Here is a 16,812-nt window from a genome sequence, read left to right as displayed (position 1 = left end):
GCCAATGGAACAGACTCATTGGTCTAGTGATTCTTTCCTACTTCTAAATGCTGTAAGAGCCAAATTCTTGCCCCCCAATTACAGCTCAGCTCCCCAAGCCCATTGCATGCTGCCTTTAATAGGGATGCAGGCGTAGCTGAGGGCAGAAATTGGCCAAATATTCCTGTTAGTTCACAGAAACATGGACGAATGCTGACTTTGTACCCTCACCTTCCCTCTTGTCTCTCCTCCTCACCCACTGCCTCCTGAATGTCAAGAAATGCAGTTCTGAATGCACAATTGCAACGCATCCTGTGATTCAGGGTAGTTGCAAGTACTACGTATTATTTCTTCCATTCAATTTGCAGTACATTTTGCGGGAGCCAGAGAGGAGCAGGATCTTTAACGGGGCAAGAGGAGCAGAAAGGAATCCAAAGCTGAAGGAGTAGAGGGAAACAAGATCTGTGAGAGACACTGGTTGGGTAGCTACTCTCTGTCTGACATGAGTGCAGGTACCGTTGGGACTCATTGCCTCAAAAGTTTTCTACTTGTCTCTCTGGTATGAATGTGCATGAGCACAACAGAATATCTCTGGCAGCTCCCTGGTGTGAGTGTGTACTGTCGAGCTAGCAGGTGCCTCTGACCTGCTCTCAGGTGGAGGTGCTGTCGGAGCAGTTCTATGGGTGACCTCTCTGGGGACTTGTCTGTAGTCAAAGTTGCATCTGTGTAACATTAAATCCGCTTTTAAGAGAGGTAGGAAACCACAGTGTGGTTGTGTGGCCAGCTCTTGCCATTTCAGGCTGAGTCATGGAATAGTTGGCGCTTTGCTTAAAGTCAGGGCTCCTGGAGTCCTGGCAATACACCTCCACTTTTAAAAAAGCGAGTTTCTAGCCCTCCTGATTGCAGCGGAAAGCTGGAGCGTGTGACCAAAGTGCATCCTAAGGGCTCAGAAATGGGAAGCCGCTAAAGTTACGACTCTTCAAGTAAAAAGAAAAGGAGGACTTGTGGCACCTTAGAGACTAACAAATTTATTAGAGCATAAGCTTTCGTGAGCTGCAGCTCACTTCATCCGATGCATCGGATGAAGTGAGCTGTAGCTCACGAAAGCTTATGCTCTAATAAATTTGTTAGTCTCCAAGGTGCCACAAGTCCTCCTTTTCTTTTTGCGAATGCAGACTAACACGGCTGCTACTCTGAAACCTGACTTTTCAAGTCAACGTCATGACTTCTGGTGGGGGTCTGCCTCAACCCTTCTGACTGCTGGGGCTGGCAGGGGCCCTCTTAAAGCAGGCGGCGGCGCCTCTGGCTGCAGGCGGGCTGAATCAAACTCAATCCACAGCAGCCGGGTTCACACCGCCTTCCGTGTCTGCCCTGGGGCCGCCACCGGCGACTTCACCCTCCCGCGGTGCGCTGAGGGGCCGGACGGGCGGCGGGCTGCGAACGTGGCCGGCCAGGGTGCGCCGCGCCGGCCGGCCGGCAGGGGGCGAGGCGGGGCAGCGCGCCGGGAGGAAATGATGTGCCTGGTTATTAATTGCCGCGCGGGGCGTCCATTGGCGGAGCGGGGAGCAGCCACTTCCTCCTCCCGCTCCCGCCGCAGGAGCAGCATCGCAGCCCCTCCTGCCGCCGCCGCGGGGGACTTTGGCTCTCCGGCGTCTCGTCCCTCTGCGCGCTTCCCCCCCTCGTCGGCCGCCGCCGAGTGCCCGCGGGCAGGGCTGGGGGGATGCGGCCGGGCTTGGCCCAGGGGACGCGCCGCGATTAGAGCGCAGCGGCGCGGGGAGGGCTCGCCACCGCCGCCGCCGCCGCCCCATGGCGAGGGCTGCCCGCCACTAGCGCCCCGGGCGCGCCGCCGCCCCGCGCCTCCTCCCTCTGCGCTGCCATGAGACGGTGAGTGGCCTTGGCGGCCTCGCGCTGCGGCGGGCGGCCCTGCGGAGCCCCCCCCCCCCCCCCCCCGCCGCCTGGGCCGGGAGCTGCCTCTGGCGGTGGGGGGGGGGATCCCGCCCGGCGCGGGAGGGGACGCGCTGCCTGCGGGGGCTCGCTCCTGCCCGCGGTGGGGCCCGGCGGGGAAGTCCTGGCTCCCCGCAGTGCGTGTAGGGGAGTCGGCGCGGGCCCCTCGCTACCTACCTCCGCCTGGGAGGCGCCTCCGGGGGCGCTGGCAGCCAAAACATGCCCTCTGCCCTCTGCCCGCCGCGGCCCTGCGTGTCTCCCTCCGCTGGGAGTTCTCGGGCCCGGCTCGACAGGAAAGAGCCAGGAAGCTCCTCTCCGAGCTCCCTGCCTGGCTAGCTGCCGTTTGGGTAGCTTCAAAGGCAGGAATGTGGGATGCAGCTTCTTCTGATGCCCCCAAGGCAAATGTGGTTACAGATGCTACACGTTACTTGGCCAAGTTTAAACCCTTCCCCCGGCGCTGTAATCATAACAGTAAAAAGAGAAGCTTGGGAATCTTTAAATGGGTGAAGGGGGGGGTGATCAGGGTCGATGAATGCTGCGTTTAAATGGAGGAATTGCTGTTTTCAGTGGTTCTTCCGTCACTGCTTTAAGCACAAAAACACTTTGGAAGGGCTGGAGTTCCCACTAGTTTTCAGGCTTCTATTGTAATGTAGAAATGATTGGTGAACAAGACTGACACTCTCTTGTTTGGTTTCAGTTGCCTCATGCTGATTGAGAAACATTACAATGAGTATCACACATAAAAAGCTGTTAATTTAGTCCTTTGAAGAATGCAGCTAGCTATCTTTTGGGGTCTAGTTTCTTAAGTCTCTTTCCTGTTAGAAGAAAAGTAGTACTTGTGGCACCTTAGAGACTAATAAATTAGCAATGTTTTAAAACTCTGCTAGCAGAGTTTCAAAACATCATATGAGCAAAAAATAGAACTCGTTTCAAAATTGCTTTTCTATACCCTTTATAAATATTTTAAAGTATTTATCAAACATGATTTAAAGTACACAACTGTTTTTCCAAAACATAGTCCAAATATTACAAAGCTGTTCCTGTCGTGCTCACTATGAATAATCAAGACTCCCTTTCCAAATGCATTGAAGTCATAGGATCAACTTGAAAATGGTTAAGGTATGATTTTTCATGGTGGAAAAACCCTGCGAGATAAATATTACCAGGACTTTTGGGCTGCATGTTGATAACTTAAATCAAAACAAACTGAAAATATCACAATTCAGAAATGTAGAATATGTCCTGTTGAGTGTTCCACACAGGTGTGTGGGAGATGGATACAACCTTGATTCCTGGTTTCTCTCAAACTAGCAAGTGCTTTTGATTTAGTCTGGTCAGCTCTGTGAGACGAGGATGACTTGTATTGCTCAACAGCAATTCCATTAGCCTGATGGAGAGTGGTATTAACATAGTCTAAGGAGTCTTGTCTGGTCTAGTCTTCAGCCTTGAGAAAATTATCTTGCAGTCATCTTTCTCCTCCTCCCCCAAGCCCCCAACTCTGAAAATTGTGGAGAAATGGGTATTTTAAAAATGAGGAAGATAAATGTCTCAATTGTTGGGAATGTGAATAATTCTACTGCTCAGGGGAAGGAAAAAGTTAAGTGAAATAACAAACTACATGTGTGGGTTTTTTTTTTTTAAAGGTCACTTCTCTAGCCTTATCCATTTAGGATAGACATAATAATAGCAAACAGCCTCTTATTTTGCTAATTATCTCAATTTGGAGATTACAGGGAGAGGAGGGGAAGCTCTTGCTAATAACCCAGTCCCAATGACTCTGCCTTTTTAAGAGAAGAATACTAGATATCAATTTCCACCCTATTTCTCTTATAGCTCTTGTTGTTTAGTATTTGTATACAAACAACCAGATTTTTGAATCACTGACTCTAGAAGAAATTTTCTGCACTATATACAGCGCAGTCATCATGTGAGATGTTTATAATGGTTAATATTTTTCTCATTTTCTAGTATATGAGAAAGAAGACAACATTGAAAGCCAGTGTAGCAAAAGCCAGTTTAGAGAAGGCTGAAGTTTTGACAGGAAACTGATGAAGTCACAGGGGCCAAAAATCCTGTGTGCATTTGAATCTCTTGAAGCCACTTCATTCATTCTGATTTGCTGGTGTTCAGTCAATGGATTTGTGGGAGACTAAATCAAACCACCTATTTTATGTCGTATTAATGGGCTCATATCTATATATTAACTATCCTAAAGATTTTTTTATTAACCCTCAGTGCTTTGTGAAATTTAGGGCATAAGCATGGTGTTAGCCTTTCCAATAACATAATTTGTAGCAATGCTCTGTGGAGGTAAAAAATGATCTATTTCAGAGGTTCTCAAACTGTGGTCCACGGACAGTTCGCACTAAGGTATATGTCTGGGTGTCCGTACACAAGAGAATGAAGGGCCACCCACCTAATTAGTGGAGCCATGCAGGCGTGATTCCACTAATTAGGTGCCTGGACCCTGGAGAGGACGCACATGTAAGGTGAGGTGGTGGCCGGGGGGAGGGGGGGGGGCGGCAATGGGATGAGAAGAGGGGGTGGGGGGAAATTGGGACTGTGGGGCTGTGGCAGCCAGAGAAAGGTGACTTTCCCGAGCTCCGGGACTGTGGCTGTCGGGAAGAGGCAGCCCTCTTTTCCAGCCCCAGCTTGGGGGCTGCCGTGGTGGGGGAGAGAGGGAGCAACCCTCCCCCACTTCCCAGCCCAACTTGGGCTGCCGTGGTGGGGGACAGAGGGCACATCCATCACATTAGAAATGTAAGGTATTAATATTAAAATGAGTTGTGCGCTTTTTATTTGTAGAGCACAAAAATGTTTAAGATTTTTTTTATATAGTGCTCTTATCCAAAGCGTTTTACAATAGTTAGCTAACAGTACAAACAACATTTGGAAAGATCATTAAGTGGTCCGCCAAGACCCTCAGCAACTTTCAAGTGGTCCGTCGGTTTTGAGAACCATTGATCAATTTACAGCAGTACCTTTTTATAGTAAACTGGAAGAACGCTTCACTTTCTTTTGACTTCATGCCTTCAGGGACATACCCTGCTTAAACCTACTGAAAGCTGTACAAGCCCACAGTCATCACTGAGGGCATAACCTGTCCTAGAGAACCTTTTGTTGTTTGTGATAGCCTGGTATTTGAAAGTTTCTAAGTTTGAAGGACTGGCAGTTATAAGTGGTTTTTTTTTTAAACTTTAGGGAAAGTGAGCATTCTTGATATGGAGTCGCTAAGATTTCCAAGTGGAACCGTACTTTCAAATCGACAAACATTGTCCATTTTTGTGACTTGCATTGAGATACTTCTGTGGCCTCCAATCTTCCATTTAGGAAAAATCCAGTTATTGCAAAAAATGAAGCAATTTGCTTATAGTCAATGACACGTTTAGAGGTCTCTCTTTTCAGTTTTCATTTCTATGTCCTGTAGCCTTGAAATAGGCCCTATGCCAGAGGTGGGCAAACTATGGCCTGCGGGACCGTCCTGCCTGGCCCCTGAGCTCCTGGCCTGGGAGGCTTGCACCTGGCCCCTCCCCCACAGCCACGCCGCCGCGCAGGCAGCAGTCTGGGCGGCAGGGCTGTGCGCTCACGCAGGGCAGCGTGTCTGGCTCTGGCCGGGCAGAGCGGCTGCCAGACATGCTGCTCTGAGCGGCATGGCAAGGGGGCTGGGGCAGGGAGTCCCGGGGGGCGGTCAGGGGATGGGGAACAGGGAGTGGTTGGATAGGGCACAGGTTCTGGGGGGAACAGGGGTTTAGATAGGGGTTGGGTCCCGGGGCACGGTTAGGGTGGGGGACCTGGGAGGGGGTGGTCGGGGACAACGAGCAGGGTGGGGTTGGATGGGTGGGAAGTTCTGGGGGGGGGCAGTCGGGGTGGGAAGTAGGGGGAGCTTTCCTTATCTGGCCCTCCATACAGTTTCACACCCCAATGTGGCTCTTGGGCCAAAAAGTTTGCCCACTCCTCCCCTATGCTTCTTATCCATGGAGGCCATAGTGACCATATCCAATATTTTATAAATACCTTCCAAGTGCCATCTGTAAAGGTCTAATGTTGTTTGAGAATAATGCCCTTCCCAAGAAGGGCATGCAATTGAAGGCAGTAAAAAGGTAAAGCACCCAAATGGAGCTGCTTATAAATGCCTTGCTGCTTCCTTGGATGGTTTTAACATATTTTTGGATATTACAGATTAGAGTCTATTTTTTAGAACAGATTCTCCAAAATGAAAGTAACCCACCTCATCCCCTACGTTTTAACAAACAGTGATGTGTTCCATACTGTTATTTTGAGTCACTTGGCCCCCACCTCAATGTACCTTGTTAATATGAAAAACACTTTTTTCTGTCTTGTGTTATAATTAACAAAGTAAAGGGCCCTTGGCATGCCATATACTTTGGGAATTGCCTGTTGACCCAGATGGCCCAAGATTTATGGGTAATCCTTGCTTGCAGTTCTTCCCACTACTCATATGTCCTCTTGTAACCTAATGACAAAGTGGTCTTTTCCCCCTCTGTCTCCATTTCAGGATATACTTCAAGGCATACTGCAGTGACTGAGATCATTTCTGCACCATTTCACTTTATATATCATCAGCCTTTATGTGATGAATCGTAGTCCATCCAAAAATATAGAAGGTGGGGCTGTTTATTTAAAAAAAAATGCCTGGGGGAAGGGAACCATTTATCTGTGTCTAATTATAATTCATGTAAATATAACACATATCAAAGTTAGAAGCAGAGAAATGGAAATCCTGTTTGGATATTATTGATGGTGGCAGTACCAGTCTCTTTCAGTTATATCAGCTGCCCTATTTTACAGGGAGCTCCAATGGCAGTCACCTTGTATTTTCACTCGGTTCTTTATAAATAGACATGGCAGAACTTGATTTTTATTTTCTTAAAACAATTTTGATGGATAATATTGATGTTTTTAAGCACTCTTGCAGTTTTTTATCAATTTTAAATCTTCACAGTTGCCCACAATTTTGGTGGTTCTGCCTTTTTTTAGGTTTTTATTGACTTAAATTTTGGCAGTTGTGTGAAGTTATGGAGGGGAGTGGTGGTCAGACAATAATTTAATGGTGTTAGACATTGAGACTCAAAGCTTTAATGGTTAAAACACAAATTGTCAATATCACATGCCCAAATATATGAAATAAATAGCCTTAAATCATACTCCTAAGTTCTCAAGCAACATTTTTTTTTCTTTGCCTATCTGTAAATTTCAACTATAATTGTGGGAATACCTTTTTCATTGTGTGTGATGAAATCAACACTTACTGACATACTTCATAAGTCTAATTCTTCCAAGCCTGTTTATAATCTATTTACAACAGTCATTGTTAACATCTTTCTTGTTTTGCTTTTGTGAGAAATGAATGTAACCATCGTATTTCCTTCATTTTTTGTAAGGAATATAGATAGCAGCATATTGGTTGCTTTGCCTTTGCAAATGAATCATGTTACCTAGTGTTTGTTACTTTGTATATGGAATATTGTAGTCACATTCATTACTTACAAAGGGATTTAGCATCCGATGAAGTGAGGTGTAGCTCACGAAAGCTTATGCTCAAATAAATTTGTTAGTCTCTAAGGTGCCACAAGTACTCCTTTTCTTTTTTTTTAAAGGGATTTGTAACAGTTTTAATGGTGACCGCAAAAGTTCAGTCTGTGTCTCTGCAGACCTTCCTCAGAGCATTTTCAGCTATATTATTTCCTGAAGCTAGTTATTAACAAACTTCTACTTACACAAATAGGAGGAATGTGTTTTGTATTATCAGCTATAATTTTTTATGTTCTGATGACTGTCTAGCCTGATATGTCAAGTTGGGTAAGTTTTTCCAGGCTGTCTGTCTGTCCAAGTAAGGTAACCAGGTGCTTTTATGGAATAGAGCAGGTCTCCACTTCCTCATTCTTAGCAGTTAAGACGCTCTTGGGGGTAGGAGGAAATGGAAAACCCTCTTCTCCCTTTCAGCAGGAACAGTGGCAACTTAGAGTGGAGCTTAAATTTTATGTGAAGTTGATGTAGGAGCAGGATATAAGGACAGGATCCTTGTAGAAATCCCTGGATTCGTTCTCTTTCCTAGCAGCTTGACATTAGAAGTGGGGTTCCTGTAACCTGTGCTTGTAGATCTACCTCTGGCTATCAAGTATCTGGTAAAAACATAGTTCACTTCTGTCTACACAGCAAGAAAGAGCTGTGTTTTAACCTTGTGGTGGGACTGGGTCCCCAGACAGTGCTTAATATGGATCCTATCCTGCCAACCCTTAAGCATGTGATAACTAATGGGGATTCTGCTAGGCTTTTTGTGTGTTTTTGACTGGGAGTTAAAGGCATGGTATTCTAAAACAGTACTGTAGACAAGGCGGTGTAGATCTTAACACAGTTTAAGAACATGTTAGGATGAGTTATCTAATATCTCCTAAAACCATAATTTTAAATCCTATGCTAGACAAGCCCTTAGTGTGTAGCTGAGGTCTTAAATTTTCTGTGCTTCAGTCTACCACATCTGTAAATAGTGATGATACTTCCAGGCATGTTGGAAGGCGTAATTTCCAAATGCATGTAAAGTGCTTTGAGATCCTCATATGGAAGGAGCTATATAAACACAAAGTTTTATTGTTAAATTTAATAGAAATGCTTTAAAGAAATAACCAAGTGAATTTTTATTACATTTAAACTATTCCCCTGTAATATTTGCAACCATTAAATAGCGACACAGTCTTAGAATAATATTTTCAAAAGTACATAAGGTGACTTAGGGGCCCAAGTCCCTGAAGTGACTAAGAGTATGTCTACACTATAGAGGAAAAAACCTGTGGCACTAAGTCTCGGAACCCAGGTCAGTTTACTTGGGTTTGCGGGGTACGGGCCGCAGGACTAAAAATAGCACTTGTAGGCTCTGATGCCTGGTAAGGGGAAATGATCTCGGAGCTCGGGTTCCAGTCTGAGCAGGAACATATACGCTGCTATTTTTGATCCTGGCTCTGAGACTCAGTGCTCTGGGTTTTTCTTTACAGTGTAGATATACCTTTAGGCTCCTAAGGCCCATTGACTTTGTATGCTTTTGAAAGTGCTACCCTGTATTACATAAGAGTCAAAATTGTGAGTAGAATCACAAAGATGACATTGTCTTTTTTTATTGGATAAGCTGAGTGAGATGATATAGAAGATGAGAGATACGACTAATATGTGTAAGATATATATATTTTTATAAATCTGTTACCCATTTAGTAGTGGGTTTAAATATGCTGACTCAGAGATAGAAAGCCAAATTCAGATATGACTAACAATTCATCAGCTAGTGTATGAAGGATATCAGGTGCTGCATCTCATTATCATAGCTAGTAGGGGGAGCCTCTTCAACCTCTGATTTGGTGTTTCATTTCAGATTGGATTCAGCTTAACCCTTTGCTAGTCCTCCACTTTAACTGCTGTGCTACTGTTACCTGTTAACATTTCACTGAAGTCAATGGAGCATTGGGGTATGCATGGCAGCTGAGCAGTGCATTGGAACTAGGCATTGTGTCTGCTATTGGTCAGAACCAACCTTAAATAATCTTTGCTGGCCCTGCCAAATGGTTACCAACTCCAAAAAATCCTGACTCGTCCACTGTAATCACTTCCTATTCTGAATTAGTGCAAATGAACAACACAATGTCAATCTTCATAAATAACTGGGGTATCCATGGGTCCCTGAAATTAGAAAGGTCTGTTTTCAGGACCTACCCTCGCTAGTCTTATACCAGTGTTTAGTCTAGTAGGCTTTAGCTGACTGGTCATCTGAAGGATGTGCTGGCCAAGTGTTCTCATGAAGCAGACATCGGGCTGGATGAGCATGTATCTTCCTTGGGGGCAAGTGCTAGGTCTGTCATAAAATTAGGTTGCTGCCCTGTTCTCCACAATGTCTCCTGGGATAAGTCTGCCCAAGGACTGCTAACAAGAGTTAACGTTATGCAGCATCCATCTCCCAAGTACAAATATGTTAGTTGACAAACTTGGTTTTTCCATAGGGCTCAGCATCCCTAGTGTCCTTTTTTTTCTGCATTTATTATTTAGGTTTGCCTATCTATGTTGCTCAGGGATATGAAAAAATTCACACTCCTGAACACTGTAGTTAAGGCAAGGTGTAGATGTGACTAGATGGAATTCTTCCATCGACTAGCTACCAGTGCTTGGGTTTACATAAAATGGATGGGGGAAAAACCCCTTACATCAACGTAGGAAGTGTCTATGCTATGGTACTACAGTGGCATAGTTGCGGCGAATCCTGTAATGTAGACTGCCTTTGGCGGTTTGGCTAGACCAGTGGTTCCCAAACGGGGGTTTGTGAAATGTTACGGGGGGCTGTCGGGGAAGGGGGGAAATCCCTAATGGCAGACAGAGCTGTCCCTAGGGATCCTGGGCAGATGGGGCCAGCAGCCTGGAGCCCCTGGACTTCCAAGAGCTAAGCAGATCAAAGCAAGCATACCTATCACACTGAGGAGATTTAAACTTCAAGACTCCTTATAAGAAATGGAAAGGGAGGTGGATATCTTTTTGCTGTTTTTAAAATTAAATAGGCAAATATTGTTTTAAAATTATTATGAAGAACAAGTTTAAGCTTTGTTATAACGTGAGTTATTTGCCTGGACTGCTCAAGACCTGAATGCTTGTGTAGGAGGAACTCTTTGAGTTGGCTTCTTAAATACCTTCATGCTGTTTCACATCTGATACTCTTTGATGAAATATAGGAGCCTTGTCTTATAACAGGCTTATTCAAAGTGATACGAGCTATGAAAGTGAGATATTGGAAGAGTGTTGCCTTTTTCATAATGTAATACAAATACTGTAATGATTGATAATAGTGTGTAATAAGCATGTATTTTTTTTAATATTTCCAAGATCACTGCTTTTTATAACTTATACTCAGGTAAAGGAGAAAATCCCTGGAAGTATTCCTTTTTAAGAGGGGTTTGTGAGACTTGACATTTTAGTGAAAGGGGTTCACAGGTTGTTAAAGTTTGGGAACCACTGGTCTAGAATGAGGAAAATTATCTACCCCATGTTGTCAAATCACAACTTAATCTTGTACTTCTGCAAGGGGTGACTGCAAACAGCTAAACGCAGCTTGCCTTGTCTGTGCTTGTGCAAAGTGGTGATAGATGGCACGTTTTTAAATTATGTATTTTCCCAGTCTAGTCAAGCCAATTTTCAGATCCTGTGGCATCAGACTCTGGACACTACTACAACACTATTGTTCCTGTCCTGGCATATAAAAGAGGATTTGAGATGATGGCTAAGAGGGCAAGACTCAGGCCAAGTCTGCTCTCGGAAATTAGGTCAGTATATCTGTCGGGTGTGAAAAATCAACACCCTGTATGGACACAGTTCAGTTGACCTAGTCCCTGGGGTAAACAGCACCACGCTGATGGGAGAAGTCTCCTGTTGACATAGCTACCGCCTCTTGGGGAGGTTGGGTACTATACCAATGGGAGAAGGTTGGCGTAGGTAGCATCTTCAGTCAAGTGTGACAGTGGCGCTTTTAGTGTAGATGTGCCCATGTTTCTGAAGTGCTAATTGGCACAGAGCTTAGCTACTGAATATGGCGTGAGTCTGGTAGCAAGTTTGAGATCTGGGATCAGTGGCTTTTTACTTGTGTGTTTTGAGCTCCTTATAGTGGGAAATGTTTCTCTCTTTTTACCCCCTCCAGACTGAAAACAAACTTTGGTTAAGAAGGAGGAAGAGGAGTCTGGTTTAGGTATTGGGGAGATGGTGGTGGGAGGAGCATGCAATCACCACTTTTTTAATAGAGTTCATTAACAACATATCTCTATTCTAGGCTTATTTTCTGAATTAAGAAGCTAACTGGGGTTGGTAAAATTGTCCAAGTTAATCGGATACCTTTGGCTTCCTCCAGCCACCGCGCTGCGCTTCCCCTCTTTCCCCCCCCCCCACCCCCTTTTCCTTCTATCCTGCCTCTTGCCCTCTTTGGTGTGAGAGGAAGGGAAGTGGACCTGCTTTTGCAAAGACTGCTTGAGAGGAAGAGAGGTGACTCCTAACAATACAAGAATTCTCCACCCTGGTGATCTAAGCAGGACCAAATAAGTGAGGAAGGGCAGATCCTTCTGCAATCCTAAGGTACAGAAAGGGGGTGGGTAGAGGTACTAAGGCCCTCCCTTAGGTATTTCAGTGCATTTGGAGCCAGCTGCCGTACCCCTCTGGGGTTAGACATTTCTTGCTTTGGCTGTGAGCCTTAGCACTTGTTAAAAGGCAAACTGCAGAGGAGGGTCCAAGAGGCAGGCAGATCAGGCACCCGTTCTTCTAATTGGAGCTTTTTTTTTTTTTTTTTTTTTTGGCAAGTATCCTGCATGTGAACAACAGTGAAGCAGGTGGGTAGCTGCTGCTAGTTGTACAAATGAACAGGAGACTACTAATGGCTCTCTTTGAAGTCATGCAAGCTGCTGATCAGCAGCAGGGGGAGAGGTCAGGGGTTTTACTTACCTCAGCAAACCCTCAAATCTTGTGCTAGATCCGTGGTTCTCAAACTTGTACTGGTGACCCTTTTCACATAGCAAGCCTCTGAGTGTGACTCCTCTTCTCTTCCCCCCCCCCCCAAATTAAAACCACTTTTAAAATATAATTAACACCGTTATAAATGCTGGAGGCAAAGCAGCGTTTGGGGTGGAGATTGACCACTTGTGACCTGCCATGTAATAACCTTGTGACTCCCTGAGGGGTCCTGACCCCCAGTTTCAGAACCCCTGGTCTAGATAATCCTCTGAACACTAGCTTAAGGAAGACGTATAGTTACCTTCAGCAGAATAGGCTGTGGGTGTACTAATCTTCCTGGCCACTTCTCACTAGGGAAACTTCTCAAAAATTGTCTTTGGCTTCCTTTCCATTTAAGAGTCTTGTTCTTTAGTCTCATGGAACAGATCCTGAAGCTATATGTAGTTTCTTGTTGGTGTTTCCAGTTGCTCTGTCCTTGTTGTAGTGGGATCCTCTTTCCCATGTTGTACAAGCTTGAACATGAAACTCTCAGGGATTTGAAAGTTCCACAAACCATAGCTTAGACATGATTGTGTTAAACTCCCTGTTTTCTTTGTTTTTGTCAGAGGCACAGCTGTTATGTCTACCAATCCATTCCTTGATAGCAATTGTTATGGCAGATCTGGCTCTGTGCGACCTATCCTGTTGGGATTAGATCATTCTCTCCAATTTCAACTAATACTGAATAGAAATGGAGGCAGGAGAGGCATGAGGGTCCTTAGGAAACAATTGTGAAATTAAAAAAAACACACGTATTACTCTTTTCAGAACAGACTACGCTATTTAGAGTTCTTCACTGAATTAAGAGACAATTTTACTGAAGCTTTTTTGTGTGGGTGGGCTGGAACTACTAGATTGTTTTAAGACTGAATTGTTTTTTTTCTTCATGTAAATTAGAAGCTTAAAATATTGGGTGCAGGTAGAATTCTCACTTTACCATTAAAATTATCAATAAGACACAAGGTAACCCACTAATGGAAGTATTAGGTTGGCAATAAAACTGGCAAATACAAAAAGAGTAGATCAGATACTTTTTTTTGAAATTGCAGATTTTTACCAGAATATATATTCTCTTCCTCACTATGCAGGTGGGGGATTATTTCCTGTGTTAAGCATTTGGGAAGGGCTGATCAGATTATACATATATTACTTAAGCGAGTCATGTGTTTAAGAAGCTGCAAGTCTTATTGGAACTCTCTCCTGTGTTACAGTTTATCGAGTGTCTGGACTGTGCCCACTTAAATACCTGATCATCGGTTTAAGTAAGGATAATTCTACAAAAGGATGATGTGGAACATAGCAATGGAATAGTTGGTGCCTTGAAGTATGTATGTATGTAGCATGGGTGATATTCTGGCCCCTTTGAATGGCAAATCTGCTAATGACTTGACTAGGGTCAGGATTTTACCATATGGAATTATATTTCTTTGGGTATAAAAGCAGTTATACATGAACACTAATCCAGGTCCTTGACTACAAAACTACTGTGGGTGACTGAGTTACATTGGGTAGGGCCCCCAACATTGCTAAAAAAGACTGGTTTTGGTTGTGTGGACAAGACCAAACTATCTGTTGATCATGCTTCAGCCTGAGACTTGACAAGAGCGCAGTATGATTTGGTAGCATGTTACTGGGGCCATTAGTCTCATAAAATGGTTGTATTGTAGGTGGGTCCTTATTCTCTCCCATCTTACCTAAACAAAATTTACAGCTTATAGTTCACTAGACAGGTTACTAAATTGGGCAGTTCATATCTATTTTGGAATTGAATTATGGTCTGATTCTCACATTCAAGAACTTGCTTTAATTTTACTTTAAACTCTGTTACCCTGTAACTTTAGCCATACATCAGATGTAGTATTAGTCATTTGGAAAAAAAATGTTTTGTTAGATTTCTTAAGTAAAATATTGCTTGTGGTTTTGACAAATGATTACAGTGGAAGAATACATTAAAGCTGTTGAAGTATACACTGAAAGAAAATACCTCCGGTGAAGTTGTGTAATGATTTAGGGTATTCTTAGGGGTGCTGTATTAACTGATGTAAAATAATAGGCAGCATAAGGTATGACTAAATTAATCAACTATAACAAAAGTATTCTATATTTCCTTTGTATAATTTTTTTCATACAGCTAAAATTTGTGTCCAGACCCTTATCCTTTCACTGAACATTATCTAAGCACAGTTTTGTTTTTTTTTTTTTTTGTACTGCTCCATCAATGCTGCTTGCCCCCGGTATAAAATTTATATCCGTTAAGAGGTGCTTACTCTTGTATAACTAATGGGAGTAGCTCAAATAGGCTGATCCCTAGGGTAAAGAACAAATACCTGTAACCTGGAATAAACATGGGGTTGCCTCTCTAGCTTTTCCTAAGGGTATATTTTCACTGCAGAGTTCACCTGGGCTCTTACCTAGATGTTACCCCAACTACTCTCCCATCCACACACATACAGCCCCCTCACTCAAGTTTAGTGGTGCTTTCAAACTAGACTAGCTGGCCTGTCTGGAGATATGGGTTAGAGCCCAGATGCCACTTTACTCAGGCTAGTCACTTCAGTGCTGATAGTTTTCCAGTGCTTTCCCACAATTCCCCCATGGGACCATAAGGTCAGACTAGTTCTCCCAGTTCACTGGGCAAGAATCAGAGTGGCTCAACTGACTGCAGGACAAAGAACCATGGGATGTGTCCCCAGAAATGCTAGCAACACACACACAGTGCAGCATCGGTGAGGACACACTAACTCATGTAAGGGGTTTGCAATGTTACTGCTCATATCCAGACTAGGCTAACTCAGGTACTGCTCACCTGGGCTAACTCTGGCAGGGAAGATATCCTTTAGTACCTCAAGTTCAGTCGCAATCACCAAGCAGAGTGAAGGCAAGCCCTTGGAGTTTATCCATTAGTTTCCCATTTTCTGTCACATCAGGTGCTGCTTTCAGGGCCCTTCACAGCTTTGCATAACTGCTCTCATATATTGTCCCTTCAACTTCAGCCTTGACTATCCCTATCCCTTTTTTTGCACTTGCGTTTGCTAGCTAGCCTTTTTATTTTTAAACCTCTAGTTAACAACTTTGTCAGTGAACTTGAGATACTTGGTTCATTTGTGAAGTCTGGTGTGGACGCTCCTCATGTATGTTCCAAGTTATAAATATTCGTTCTTTACTTCAGCCTATGGTAATGCAAATTAATTACATGTTTTAACTTAACTGGTAGGATATTTGTTCCATTTTGTCTAGACTCAATGCACACATGTAAAACTCCATGTTCATACCTCTGGTAGAAAGCTGCGTATAATACTCCTGGGGGAATTCTGCACCAAAACTCAGTGCACAATATTTTAAAATTCTGTATATTTTATTTGTCAAAAACCACAATATAGTCATACTAGTTTCAACTGTTTTGATAATTTATTTCTAAATACCTGTCAGCAAGTATGTCTGTGACAATACAAACAACAAAAATATTCAGGAAAATGTCAGGTTTCAGAGTAGCAGCCGTGTTAGTCTGTATTCGCAAAAAGAAAAGGAGTACTTGTGGCACCTTAGAGACTAACACATTTATTAGAGCATAAGCTTTCGTGAGCTACAGCTCACTTCATCGGATACATTCAGGAAAATGTTATTTAACAAATAGATTCCTGACTAGGCACATCAATACAGAACTTTGAGTAATTTAATTTCAATTACAATACAAAAATGTATTGCCTACACCCCTCAGCAACGGTTCAAAGGATTGGGGGAGTCAGAGGTGATGGAAGAGCTGAGGGAGAGGGAAGTAATTGCTGGAAAGGAGCTTGGGCAGGGCACTGCAAGGAAGGCAGTCTCTGTCTCCTCCCTCTCCATGGCTGGCTGCTCCAGTCCATGAGCCAGCTGTCCTCTAATGGGTGAAAGGTGTAATTGCAGCTTCCCTTCACCTCTCTGTCAGAACCAATTATTCTGCAGGAGGAAGAAAAATCTGTAGGGGACATCAATTCTGCCCTTTCGCACTGGTGTGGAATTCCTTCAGGAGTAATATAATTATTCTGCCAGACCTATGCTAAAAAAATCTGAGGTACCCAGTATACATTCATTTTACCTCTTTCACTCTCACATACATATTTGTGTCCTGGAAAATGATTGATTGCATCAATGTAATATAATAATAATAAACTCCTTCTGAGTGAGCCTGGACAAACCATTGGTACAAGGCTGAATCTAGGCTTTCATCATTAGCAAACTTGACCTTTTTACACTGTAAACCAGTTTCCTCTTCAAGAATGCAGGGTAAGCTATGGAGCTTTTCTTCTTTTTTCCACCCTCGCAGAGTGGACTCGCTAATTCCTAGAACTCTAGCAAGCTGAGTTTGTTGTTTGCCTTTCTTTAGTTGAT

The 16,812-nt window shown here is 43.8% G+C and overlaps 1 protein-coding gene across 5 annotated transcripts in view; it reads left to right on the top strand.

The window, feature by feature from the left end:
* The first annotated feature begins 1,574 nt into the window (after positions 1-1,574).
* ACVR1 (activin A receptor type 1) overlaps positions 1,575-16,812 on the top strand; it is a 113,905-nt gene continuing 98,667 nt past the window's right edge. For 2 of the 5 annotated variants that reach the window (XM_043505145.1, XM_043505142.1), the window contains exons 1-2: positions 1,735-1,863; positions 11,095-11,234. In XM_043505145.1, coding sequence (XP_043361080.1) covers positions 11,185-11,234 — 50 coding nt within the window. In that variant the 5' untranslated portion in view covers positions 1,735-1,863; positions 11,095-11,184. Of the gene's footprint in view, positions 1,864-11,089; positions 11,235-16,812 lie in introns of all 5 variants that reach the window. The other 3 variants (XM_043505143.1, XM_038421801.2, XM_043505146.1) reach the window with 3 other exon arrangements.

Source organism: Dermochelys coriacea, chromosome 11 (genome assembly GCF_009764565.3).
Source record: "Dermochelys coriacea isolate rDerCor1 chromosome 11, rDerCor1.pri.v4, whole genome shotgun sequence".
Classification (NCBI taxonomy): domain Eukaryota; kingdom Metazoa; phylum Chordata; order Testudines; family Dermochelyidae; genus Dermochelys; species Dermochelys coriacea.
The sequence above is the reverse complement of the archived record's forward strand: the minus strand, read 5'-3'. Positions and strand labels throughout refer to the sequence as shown.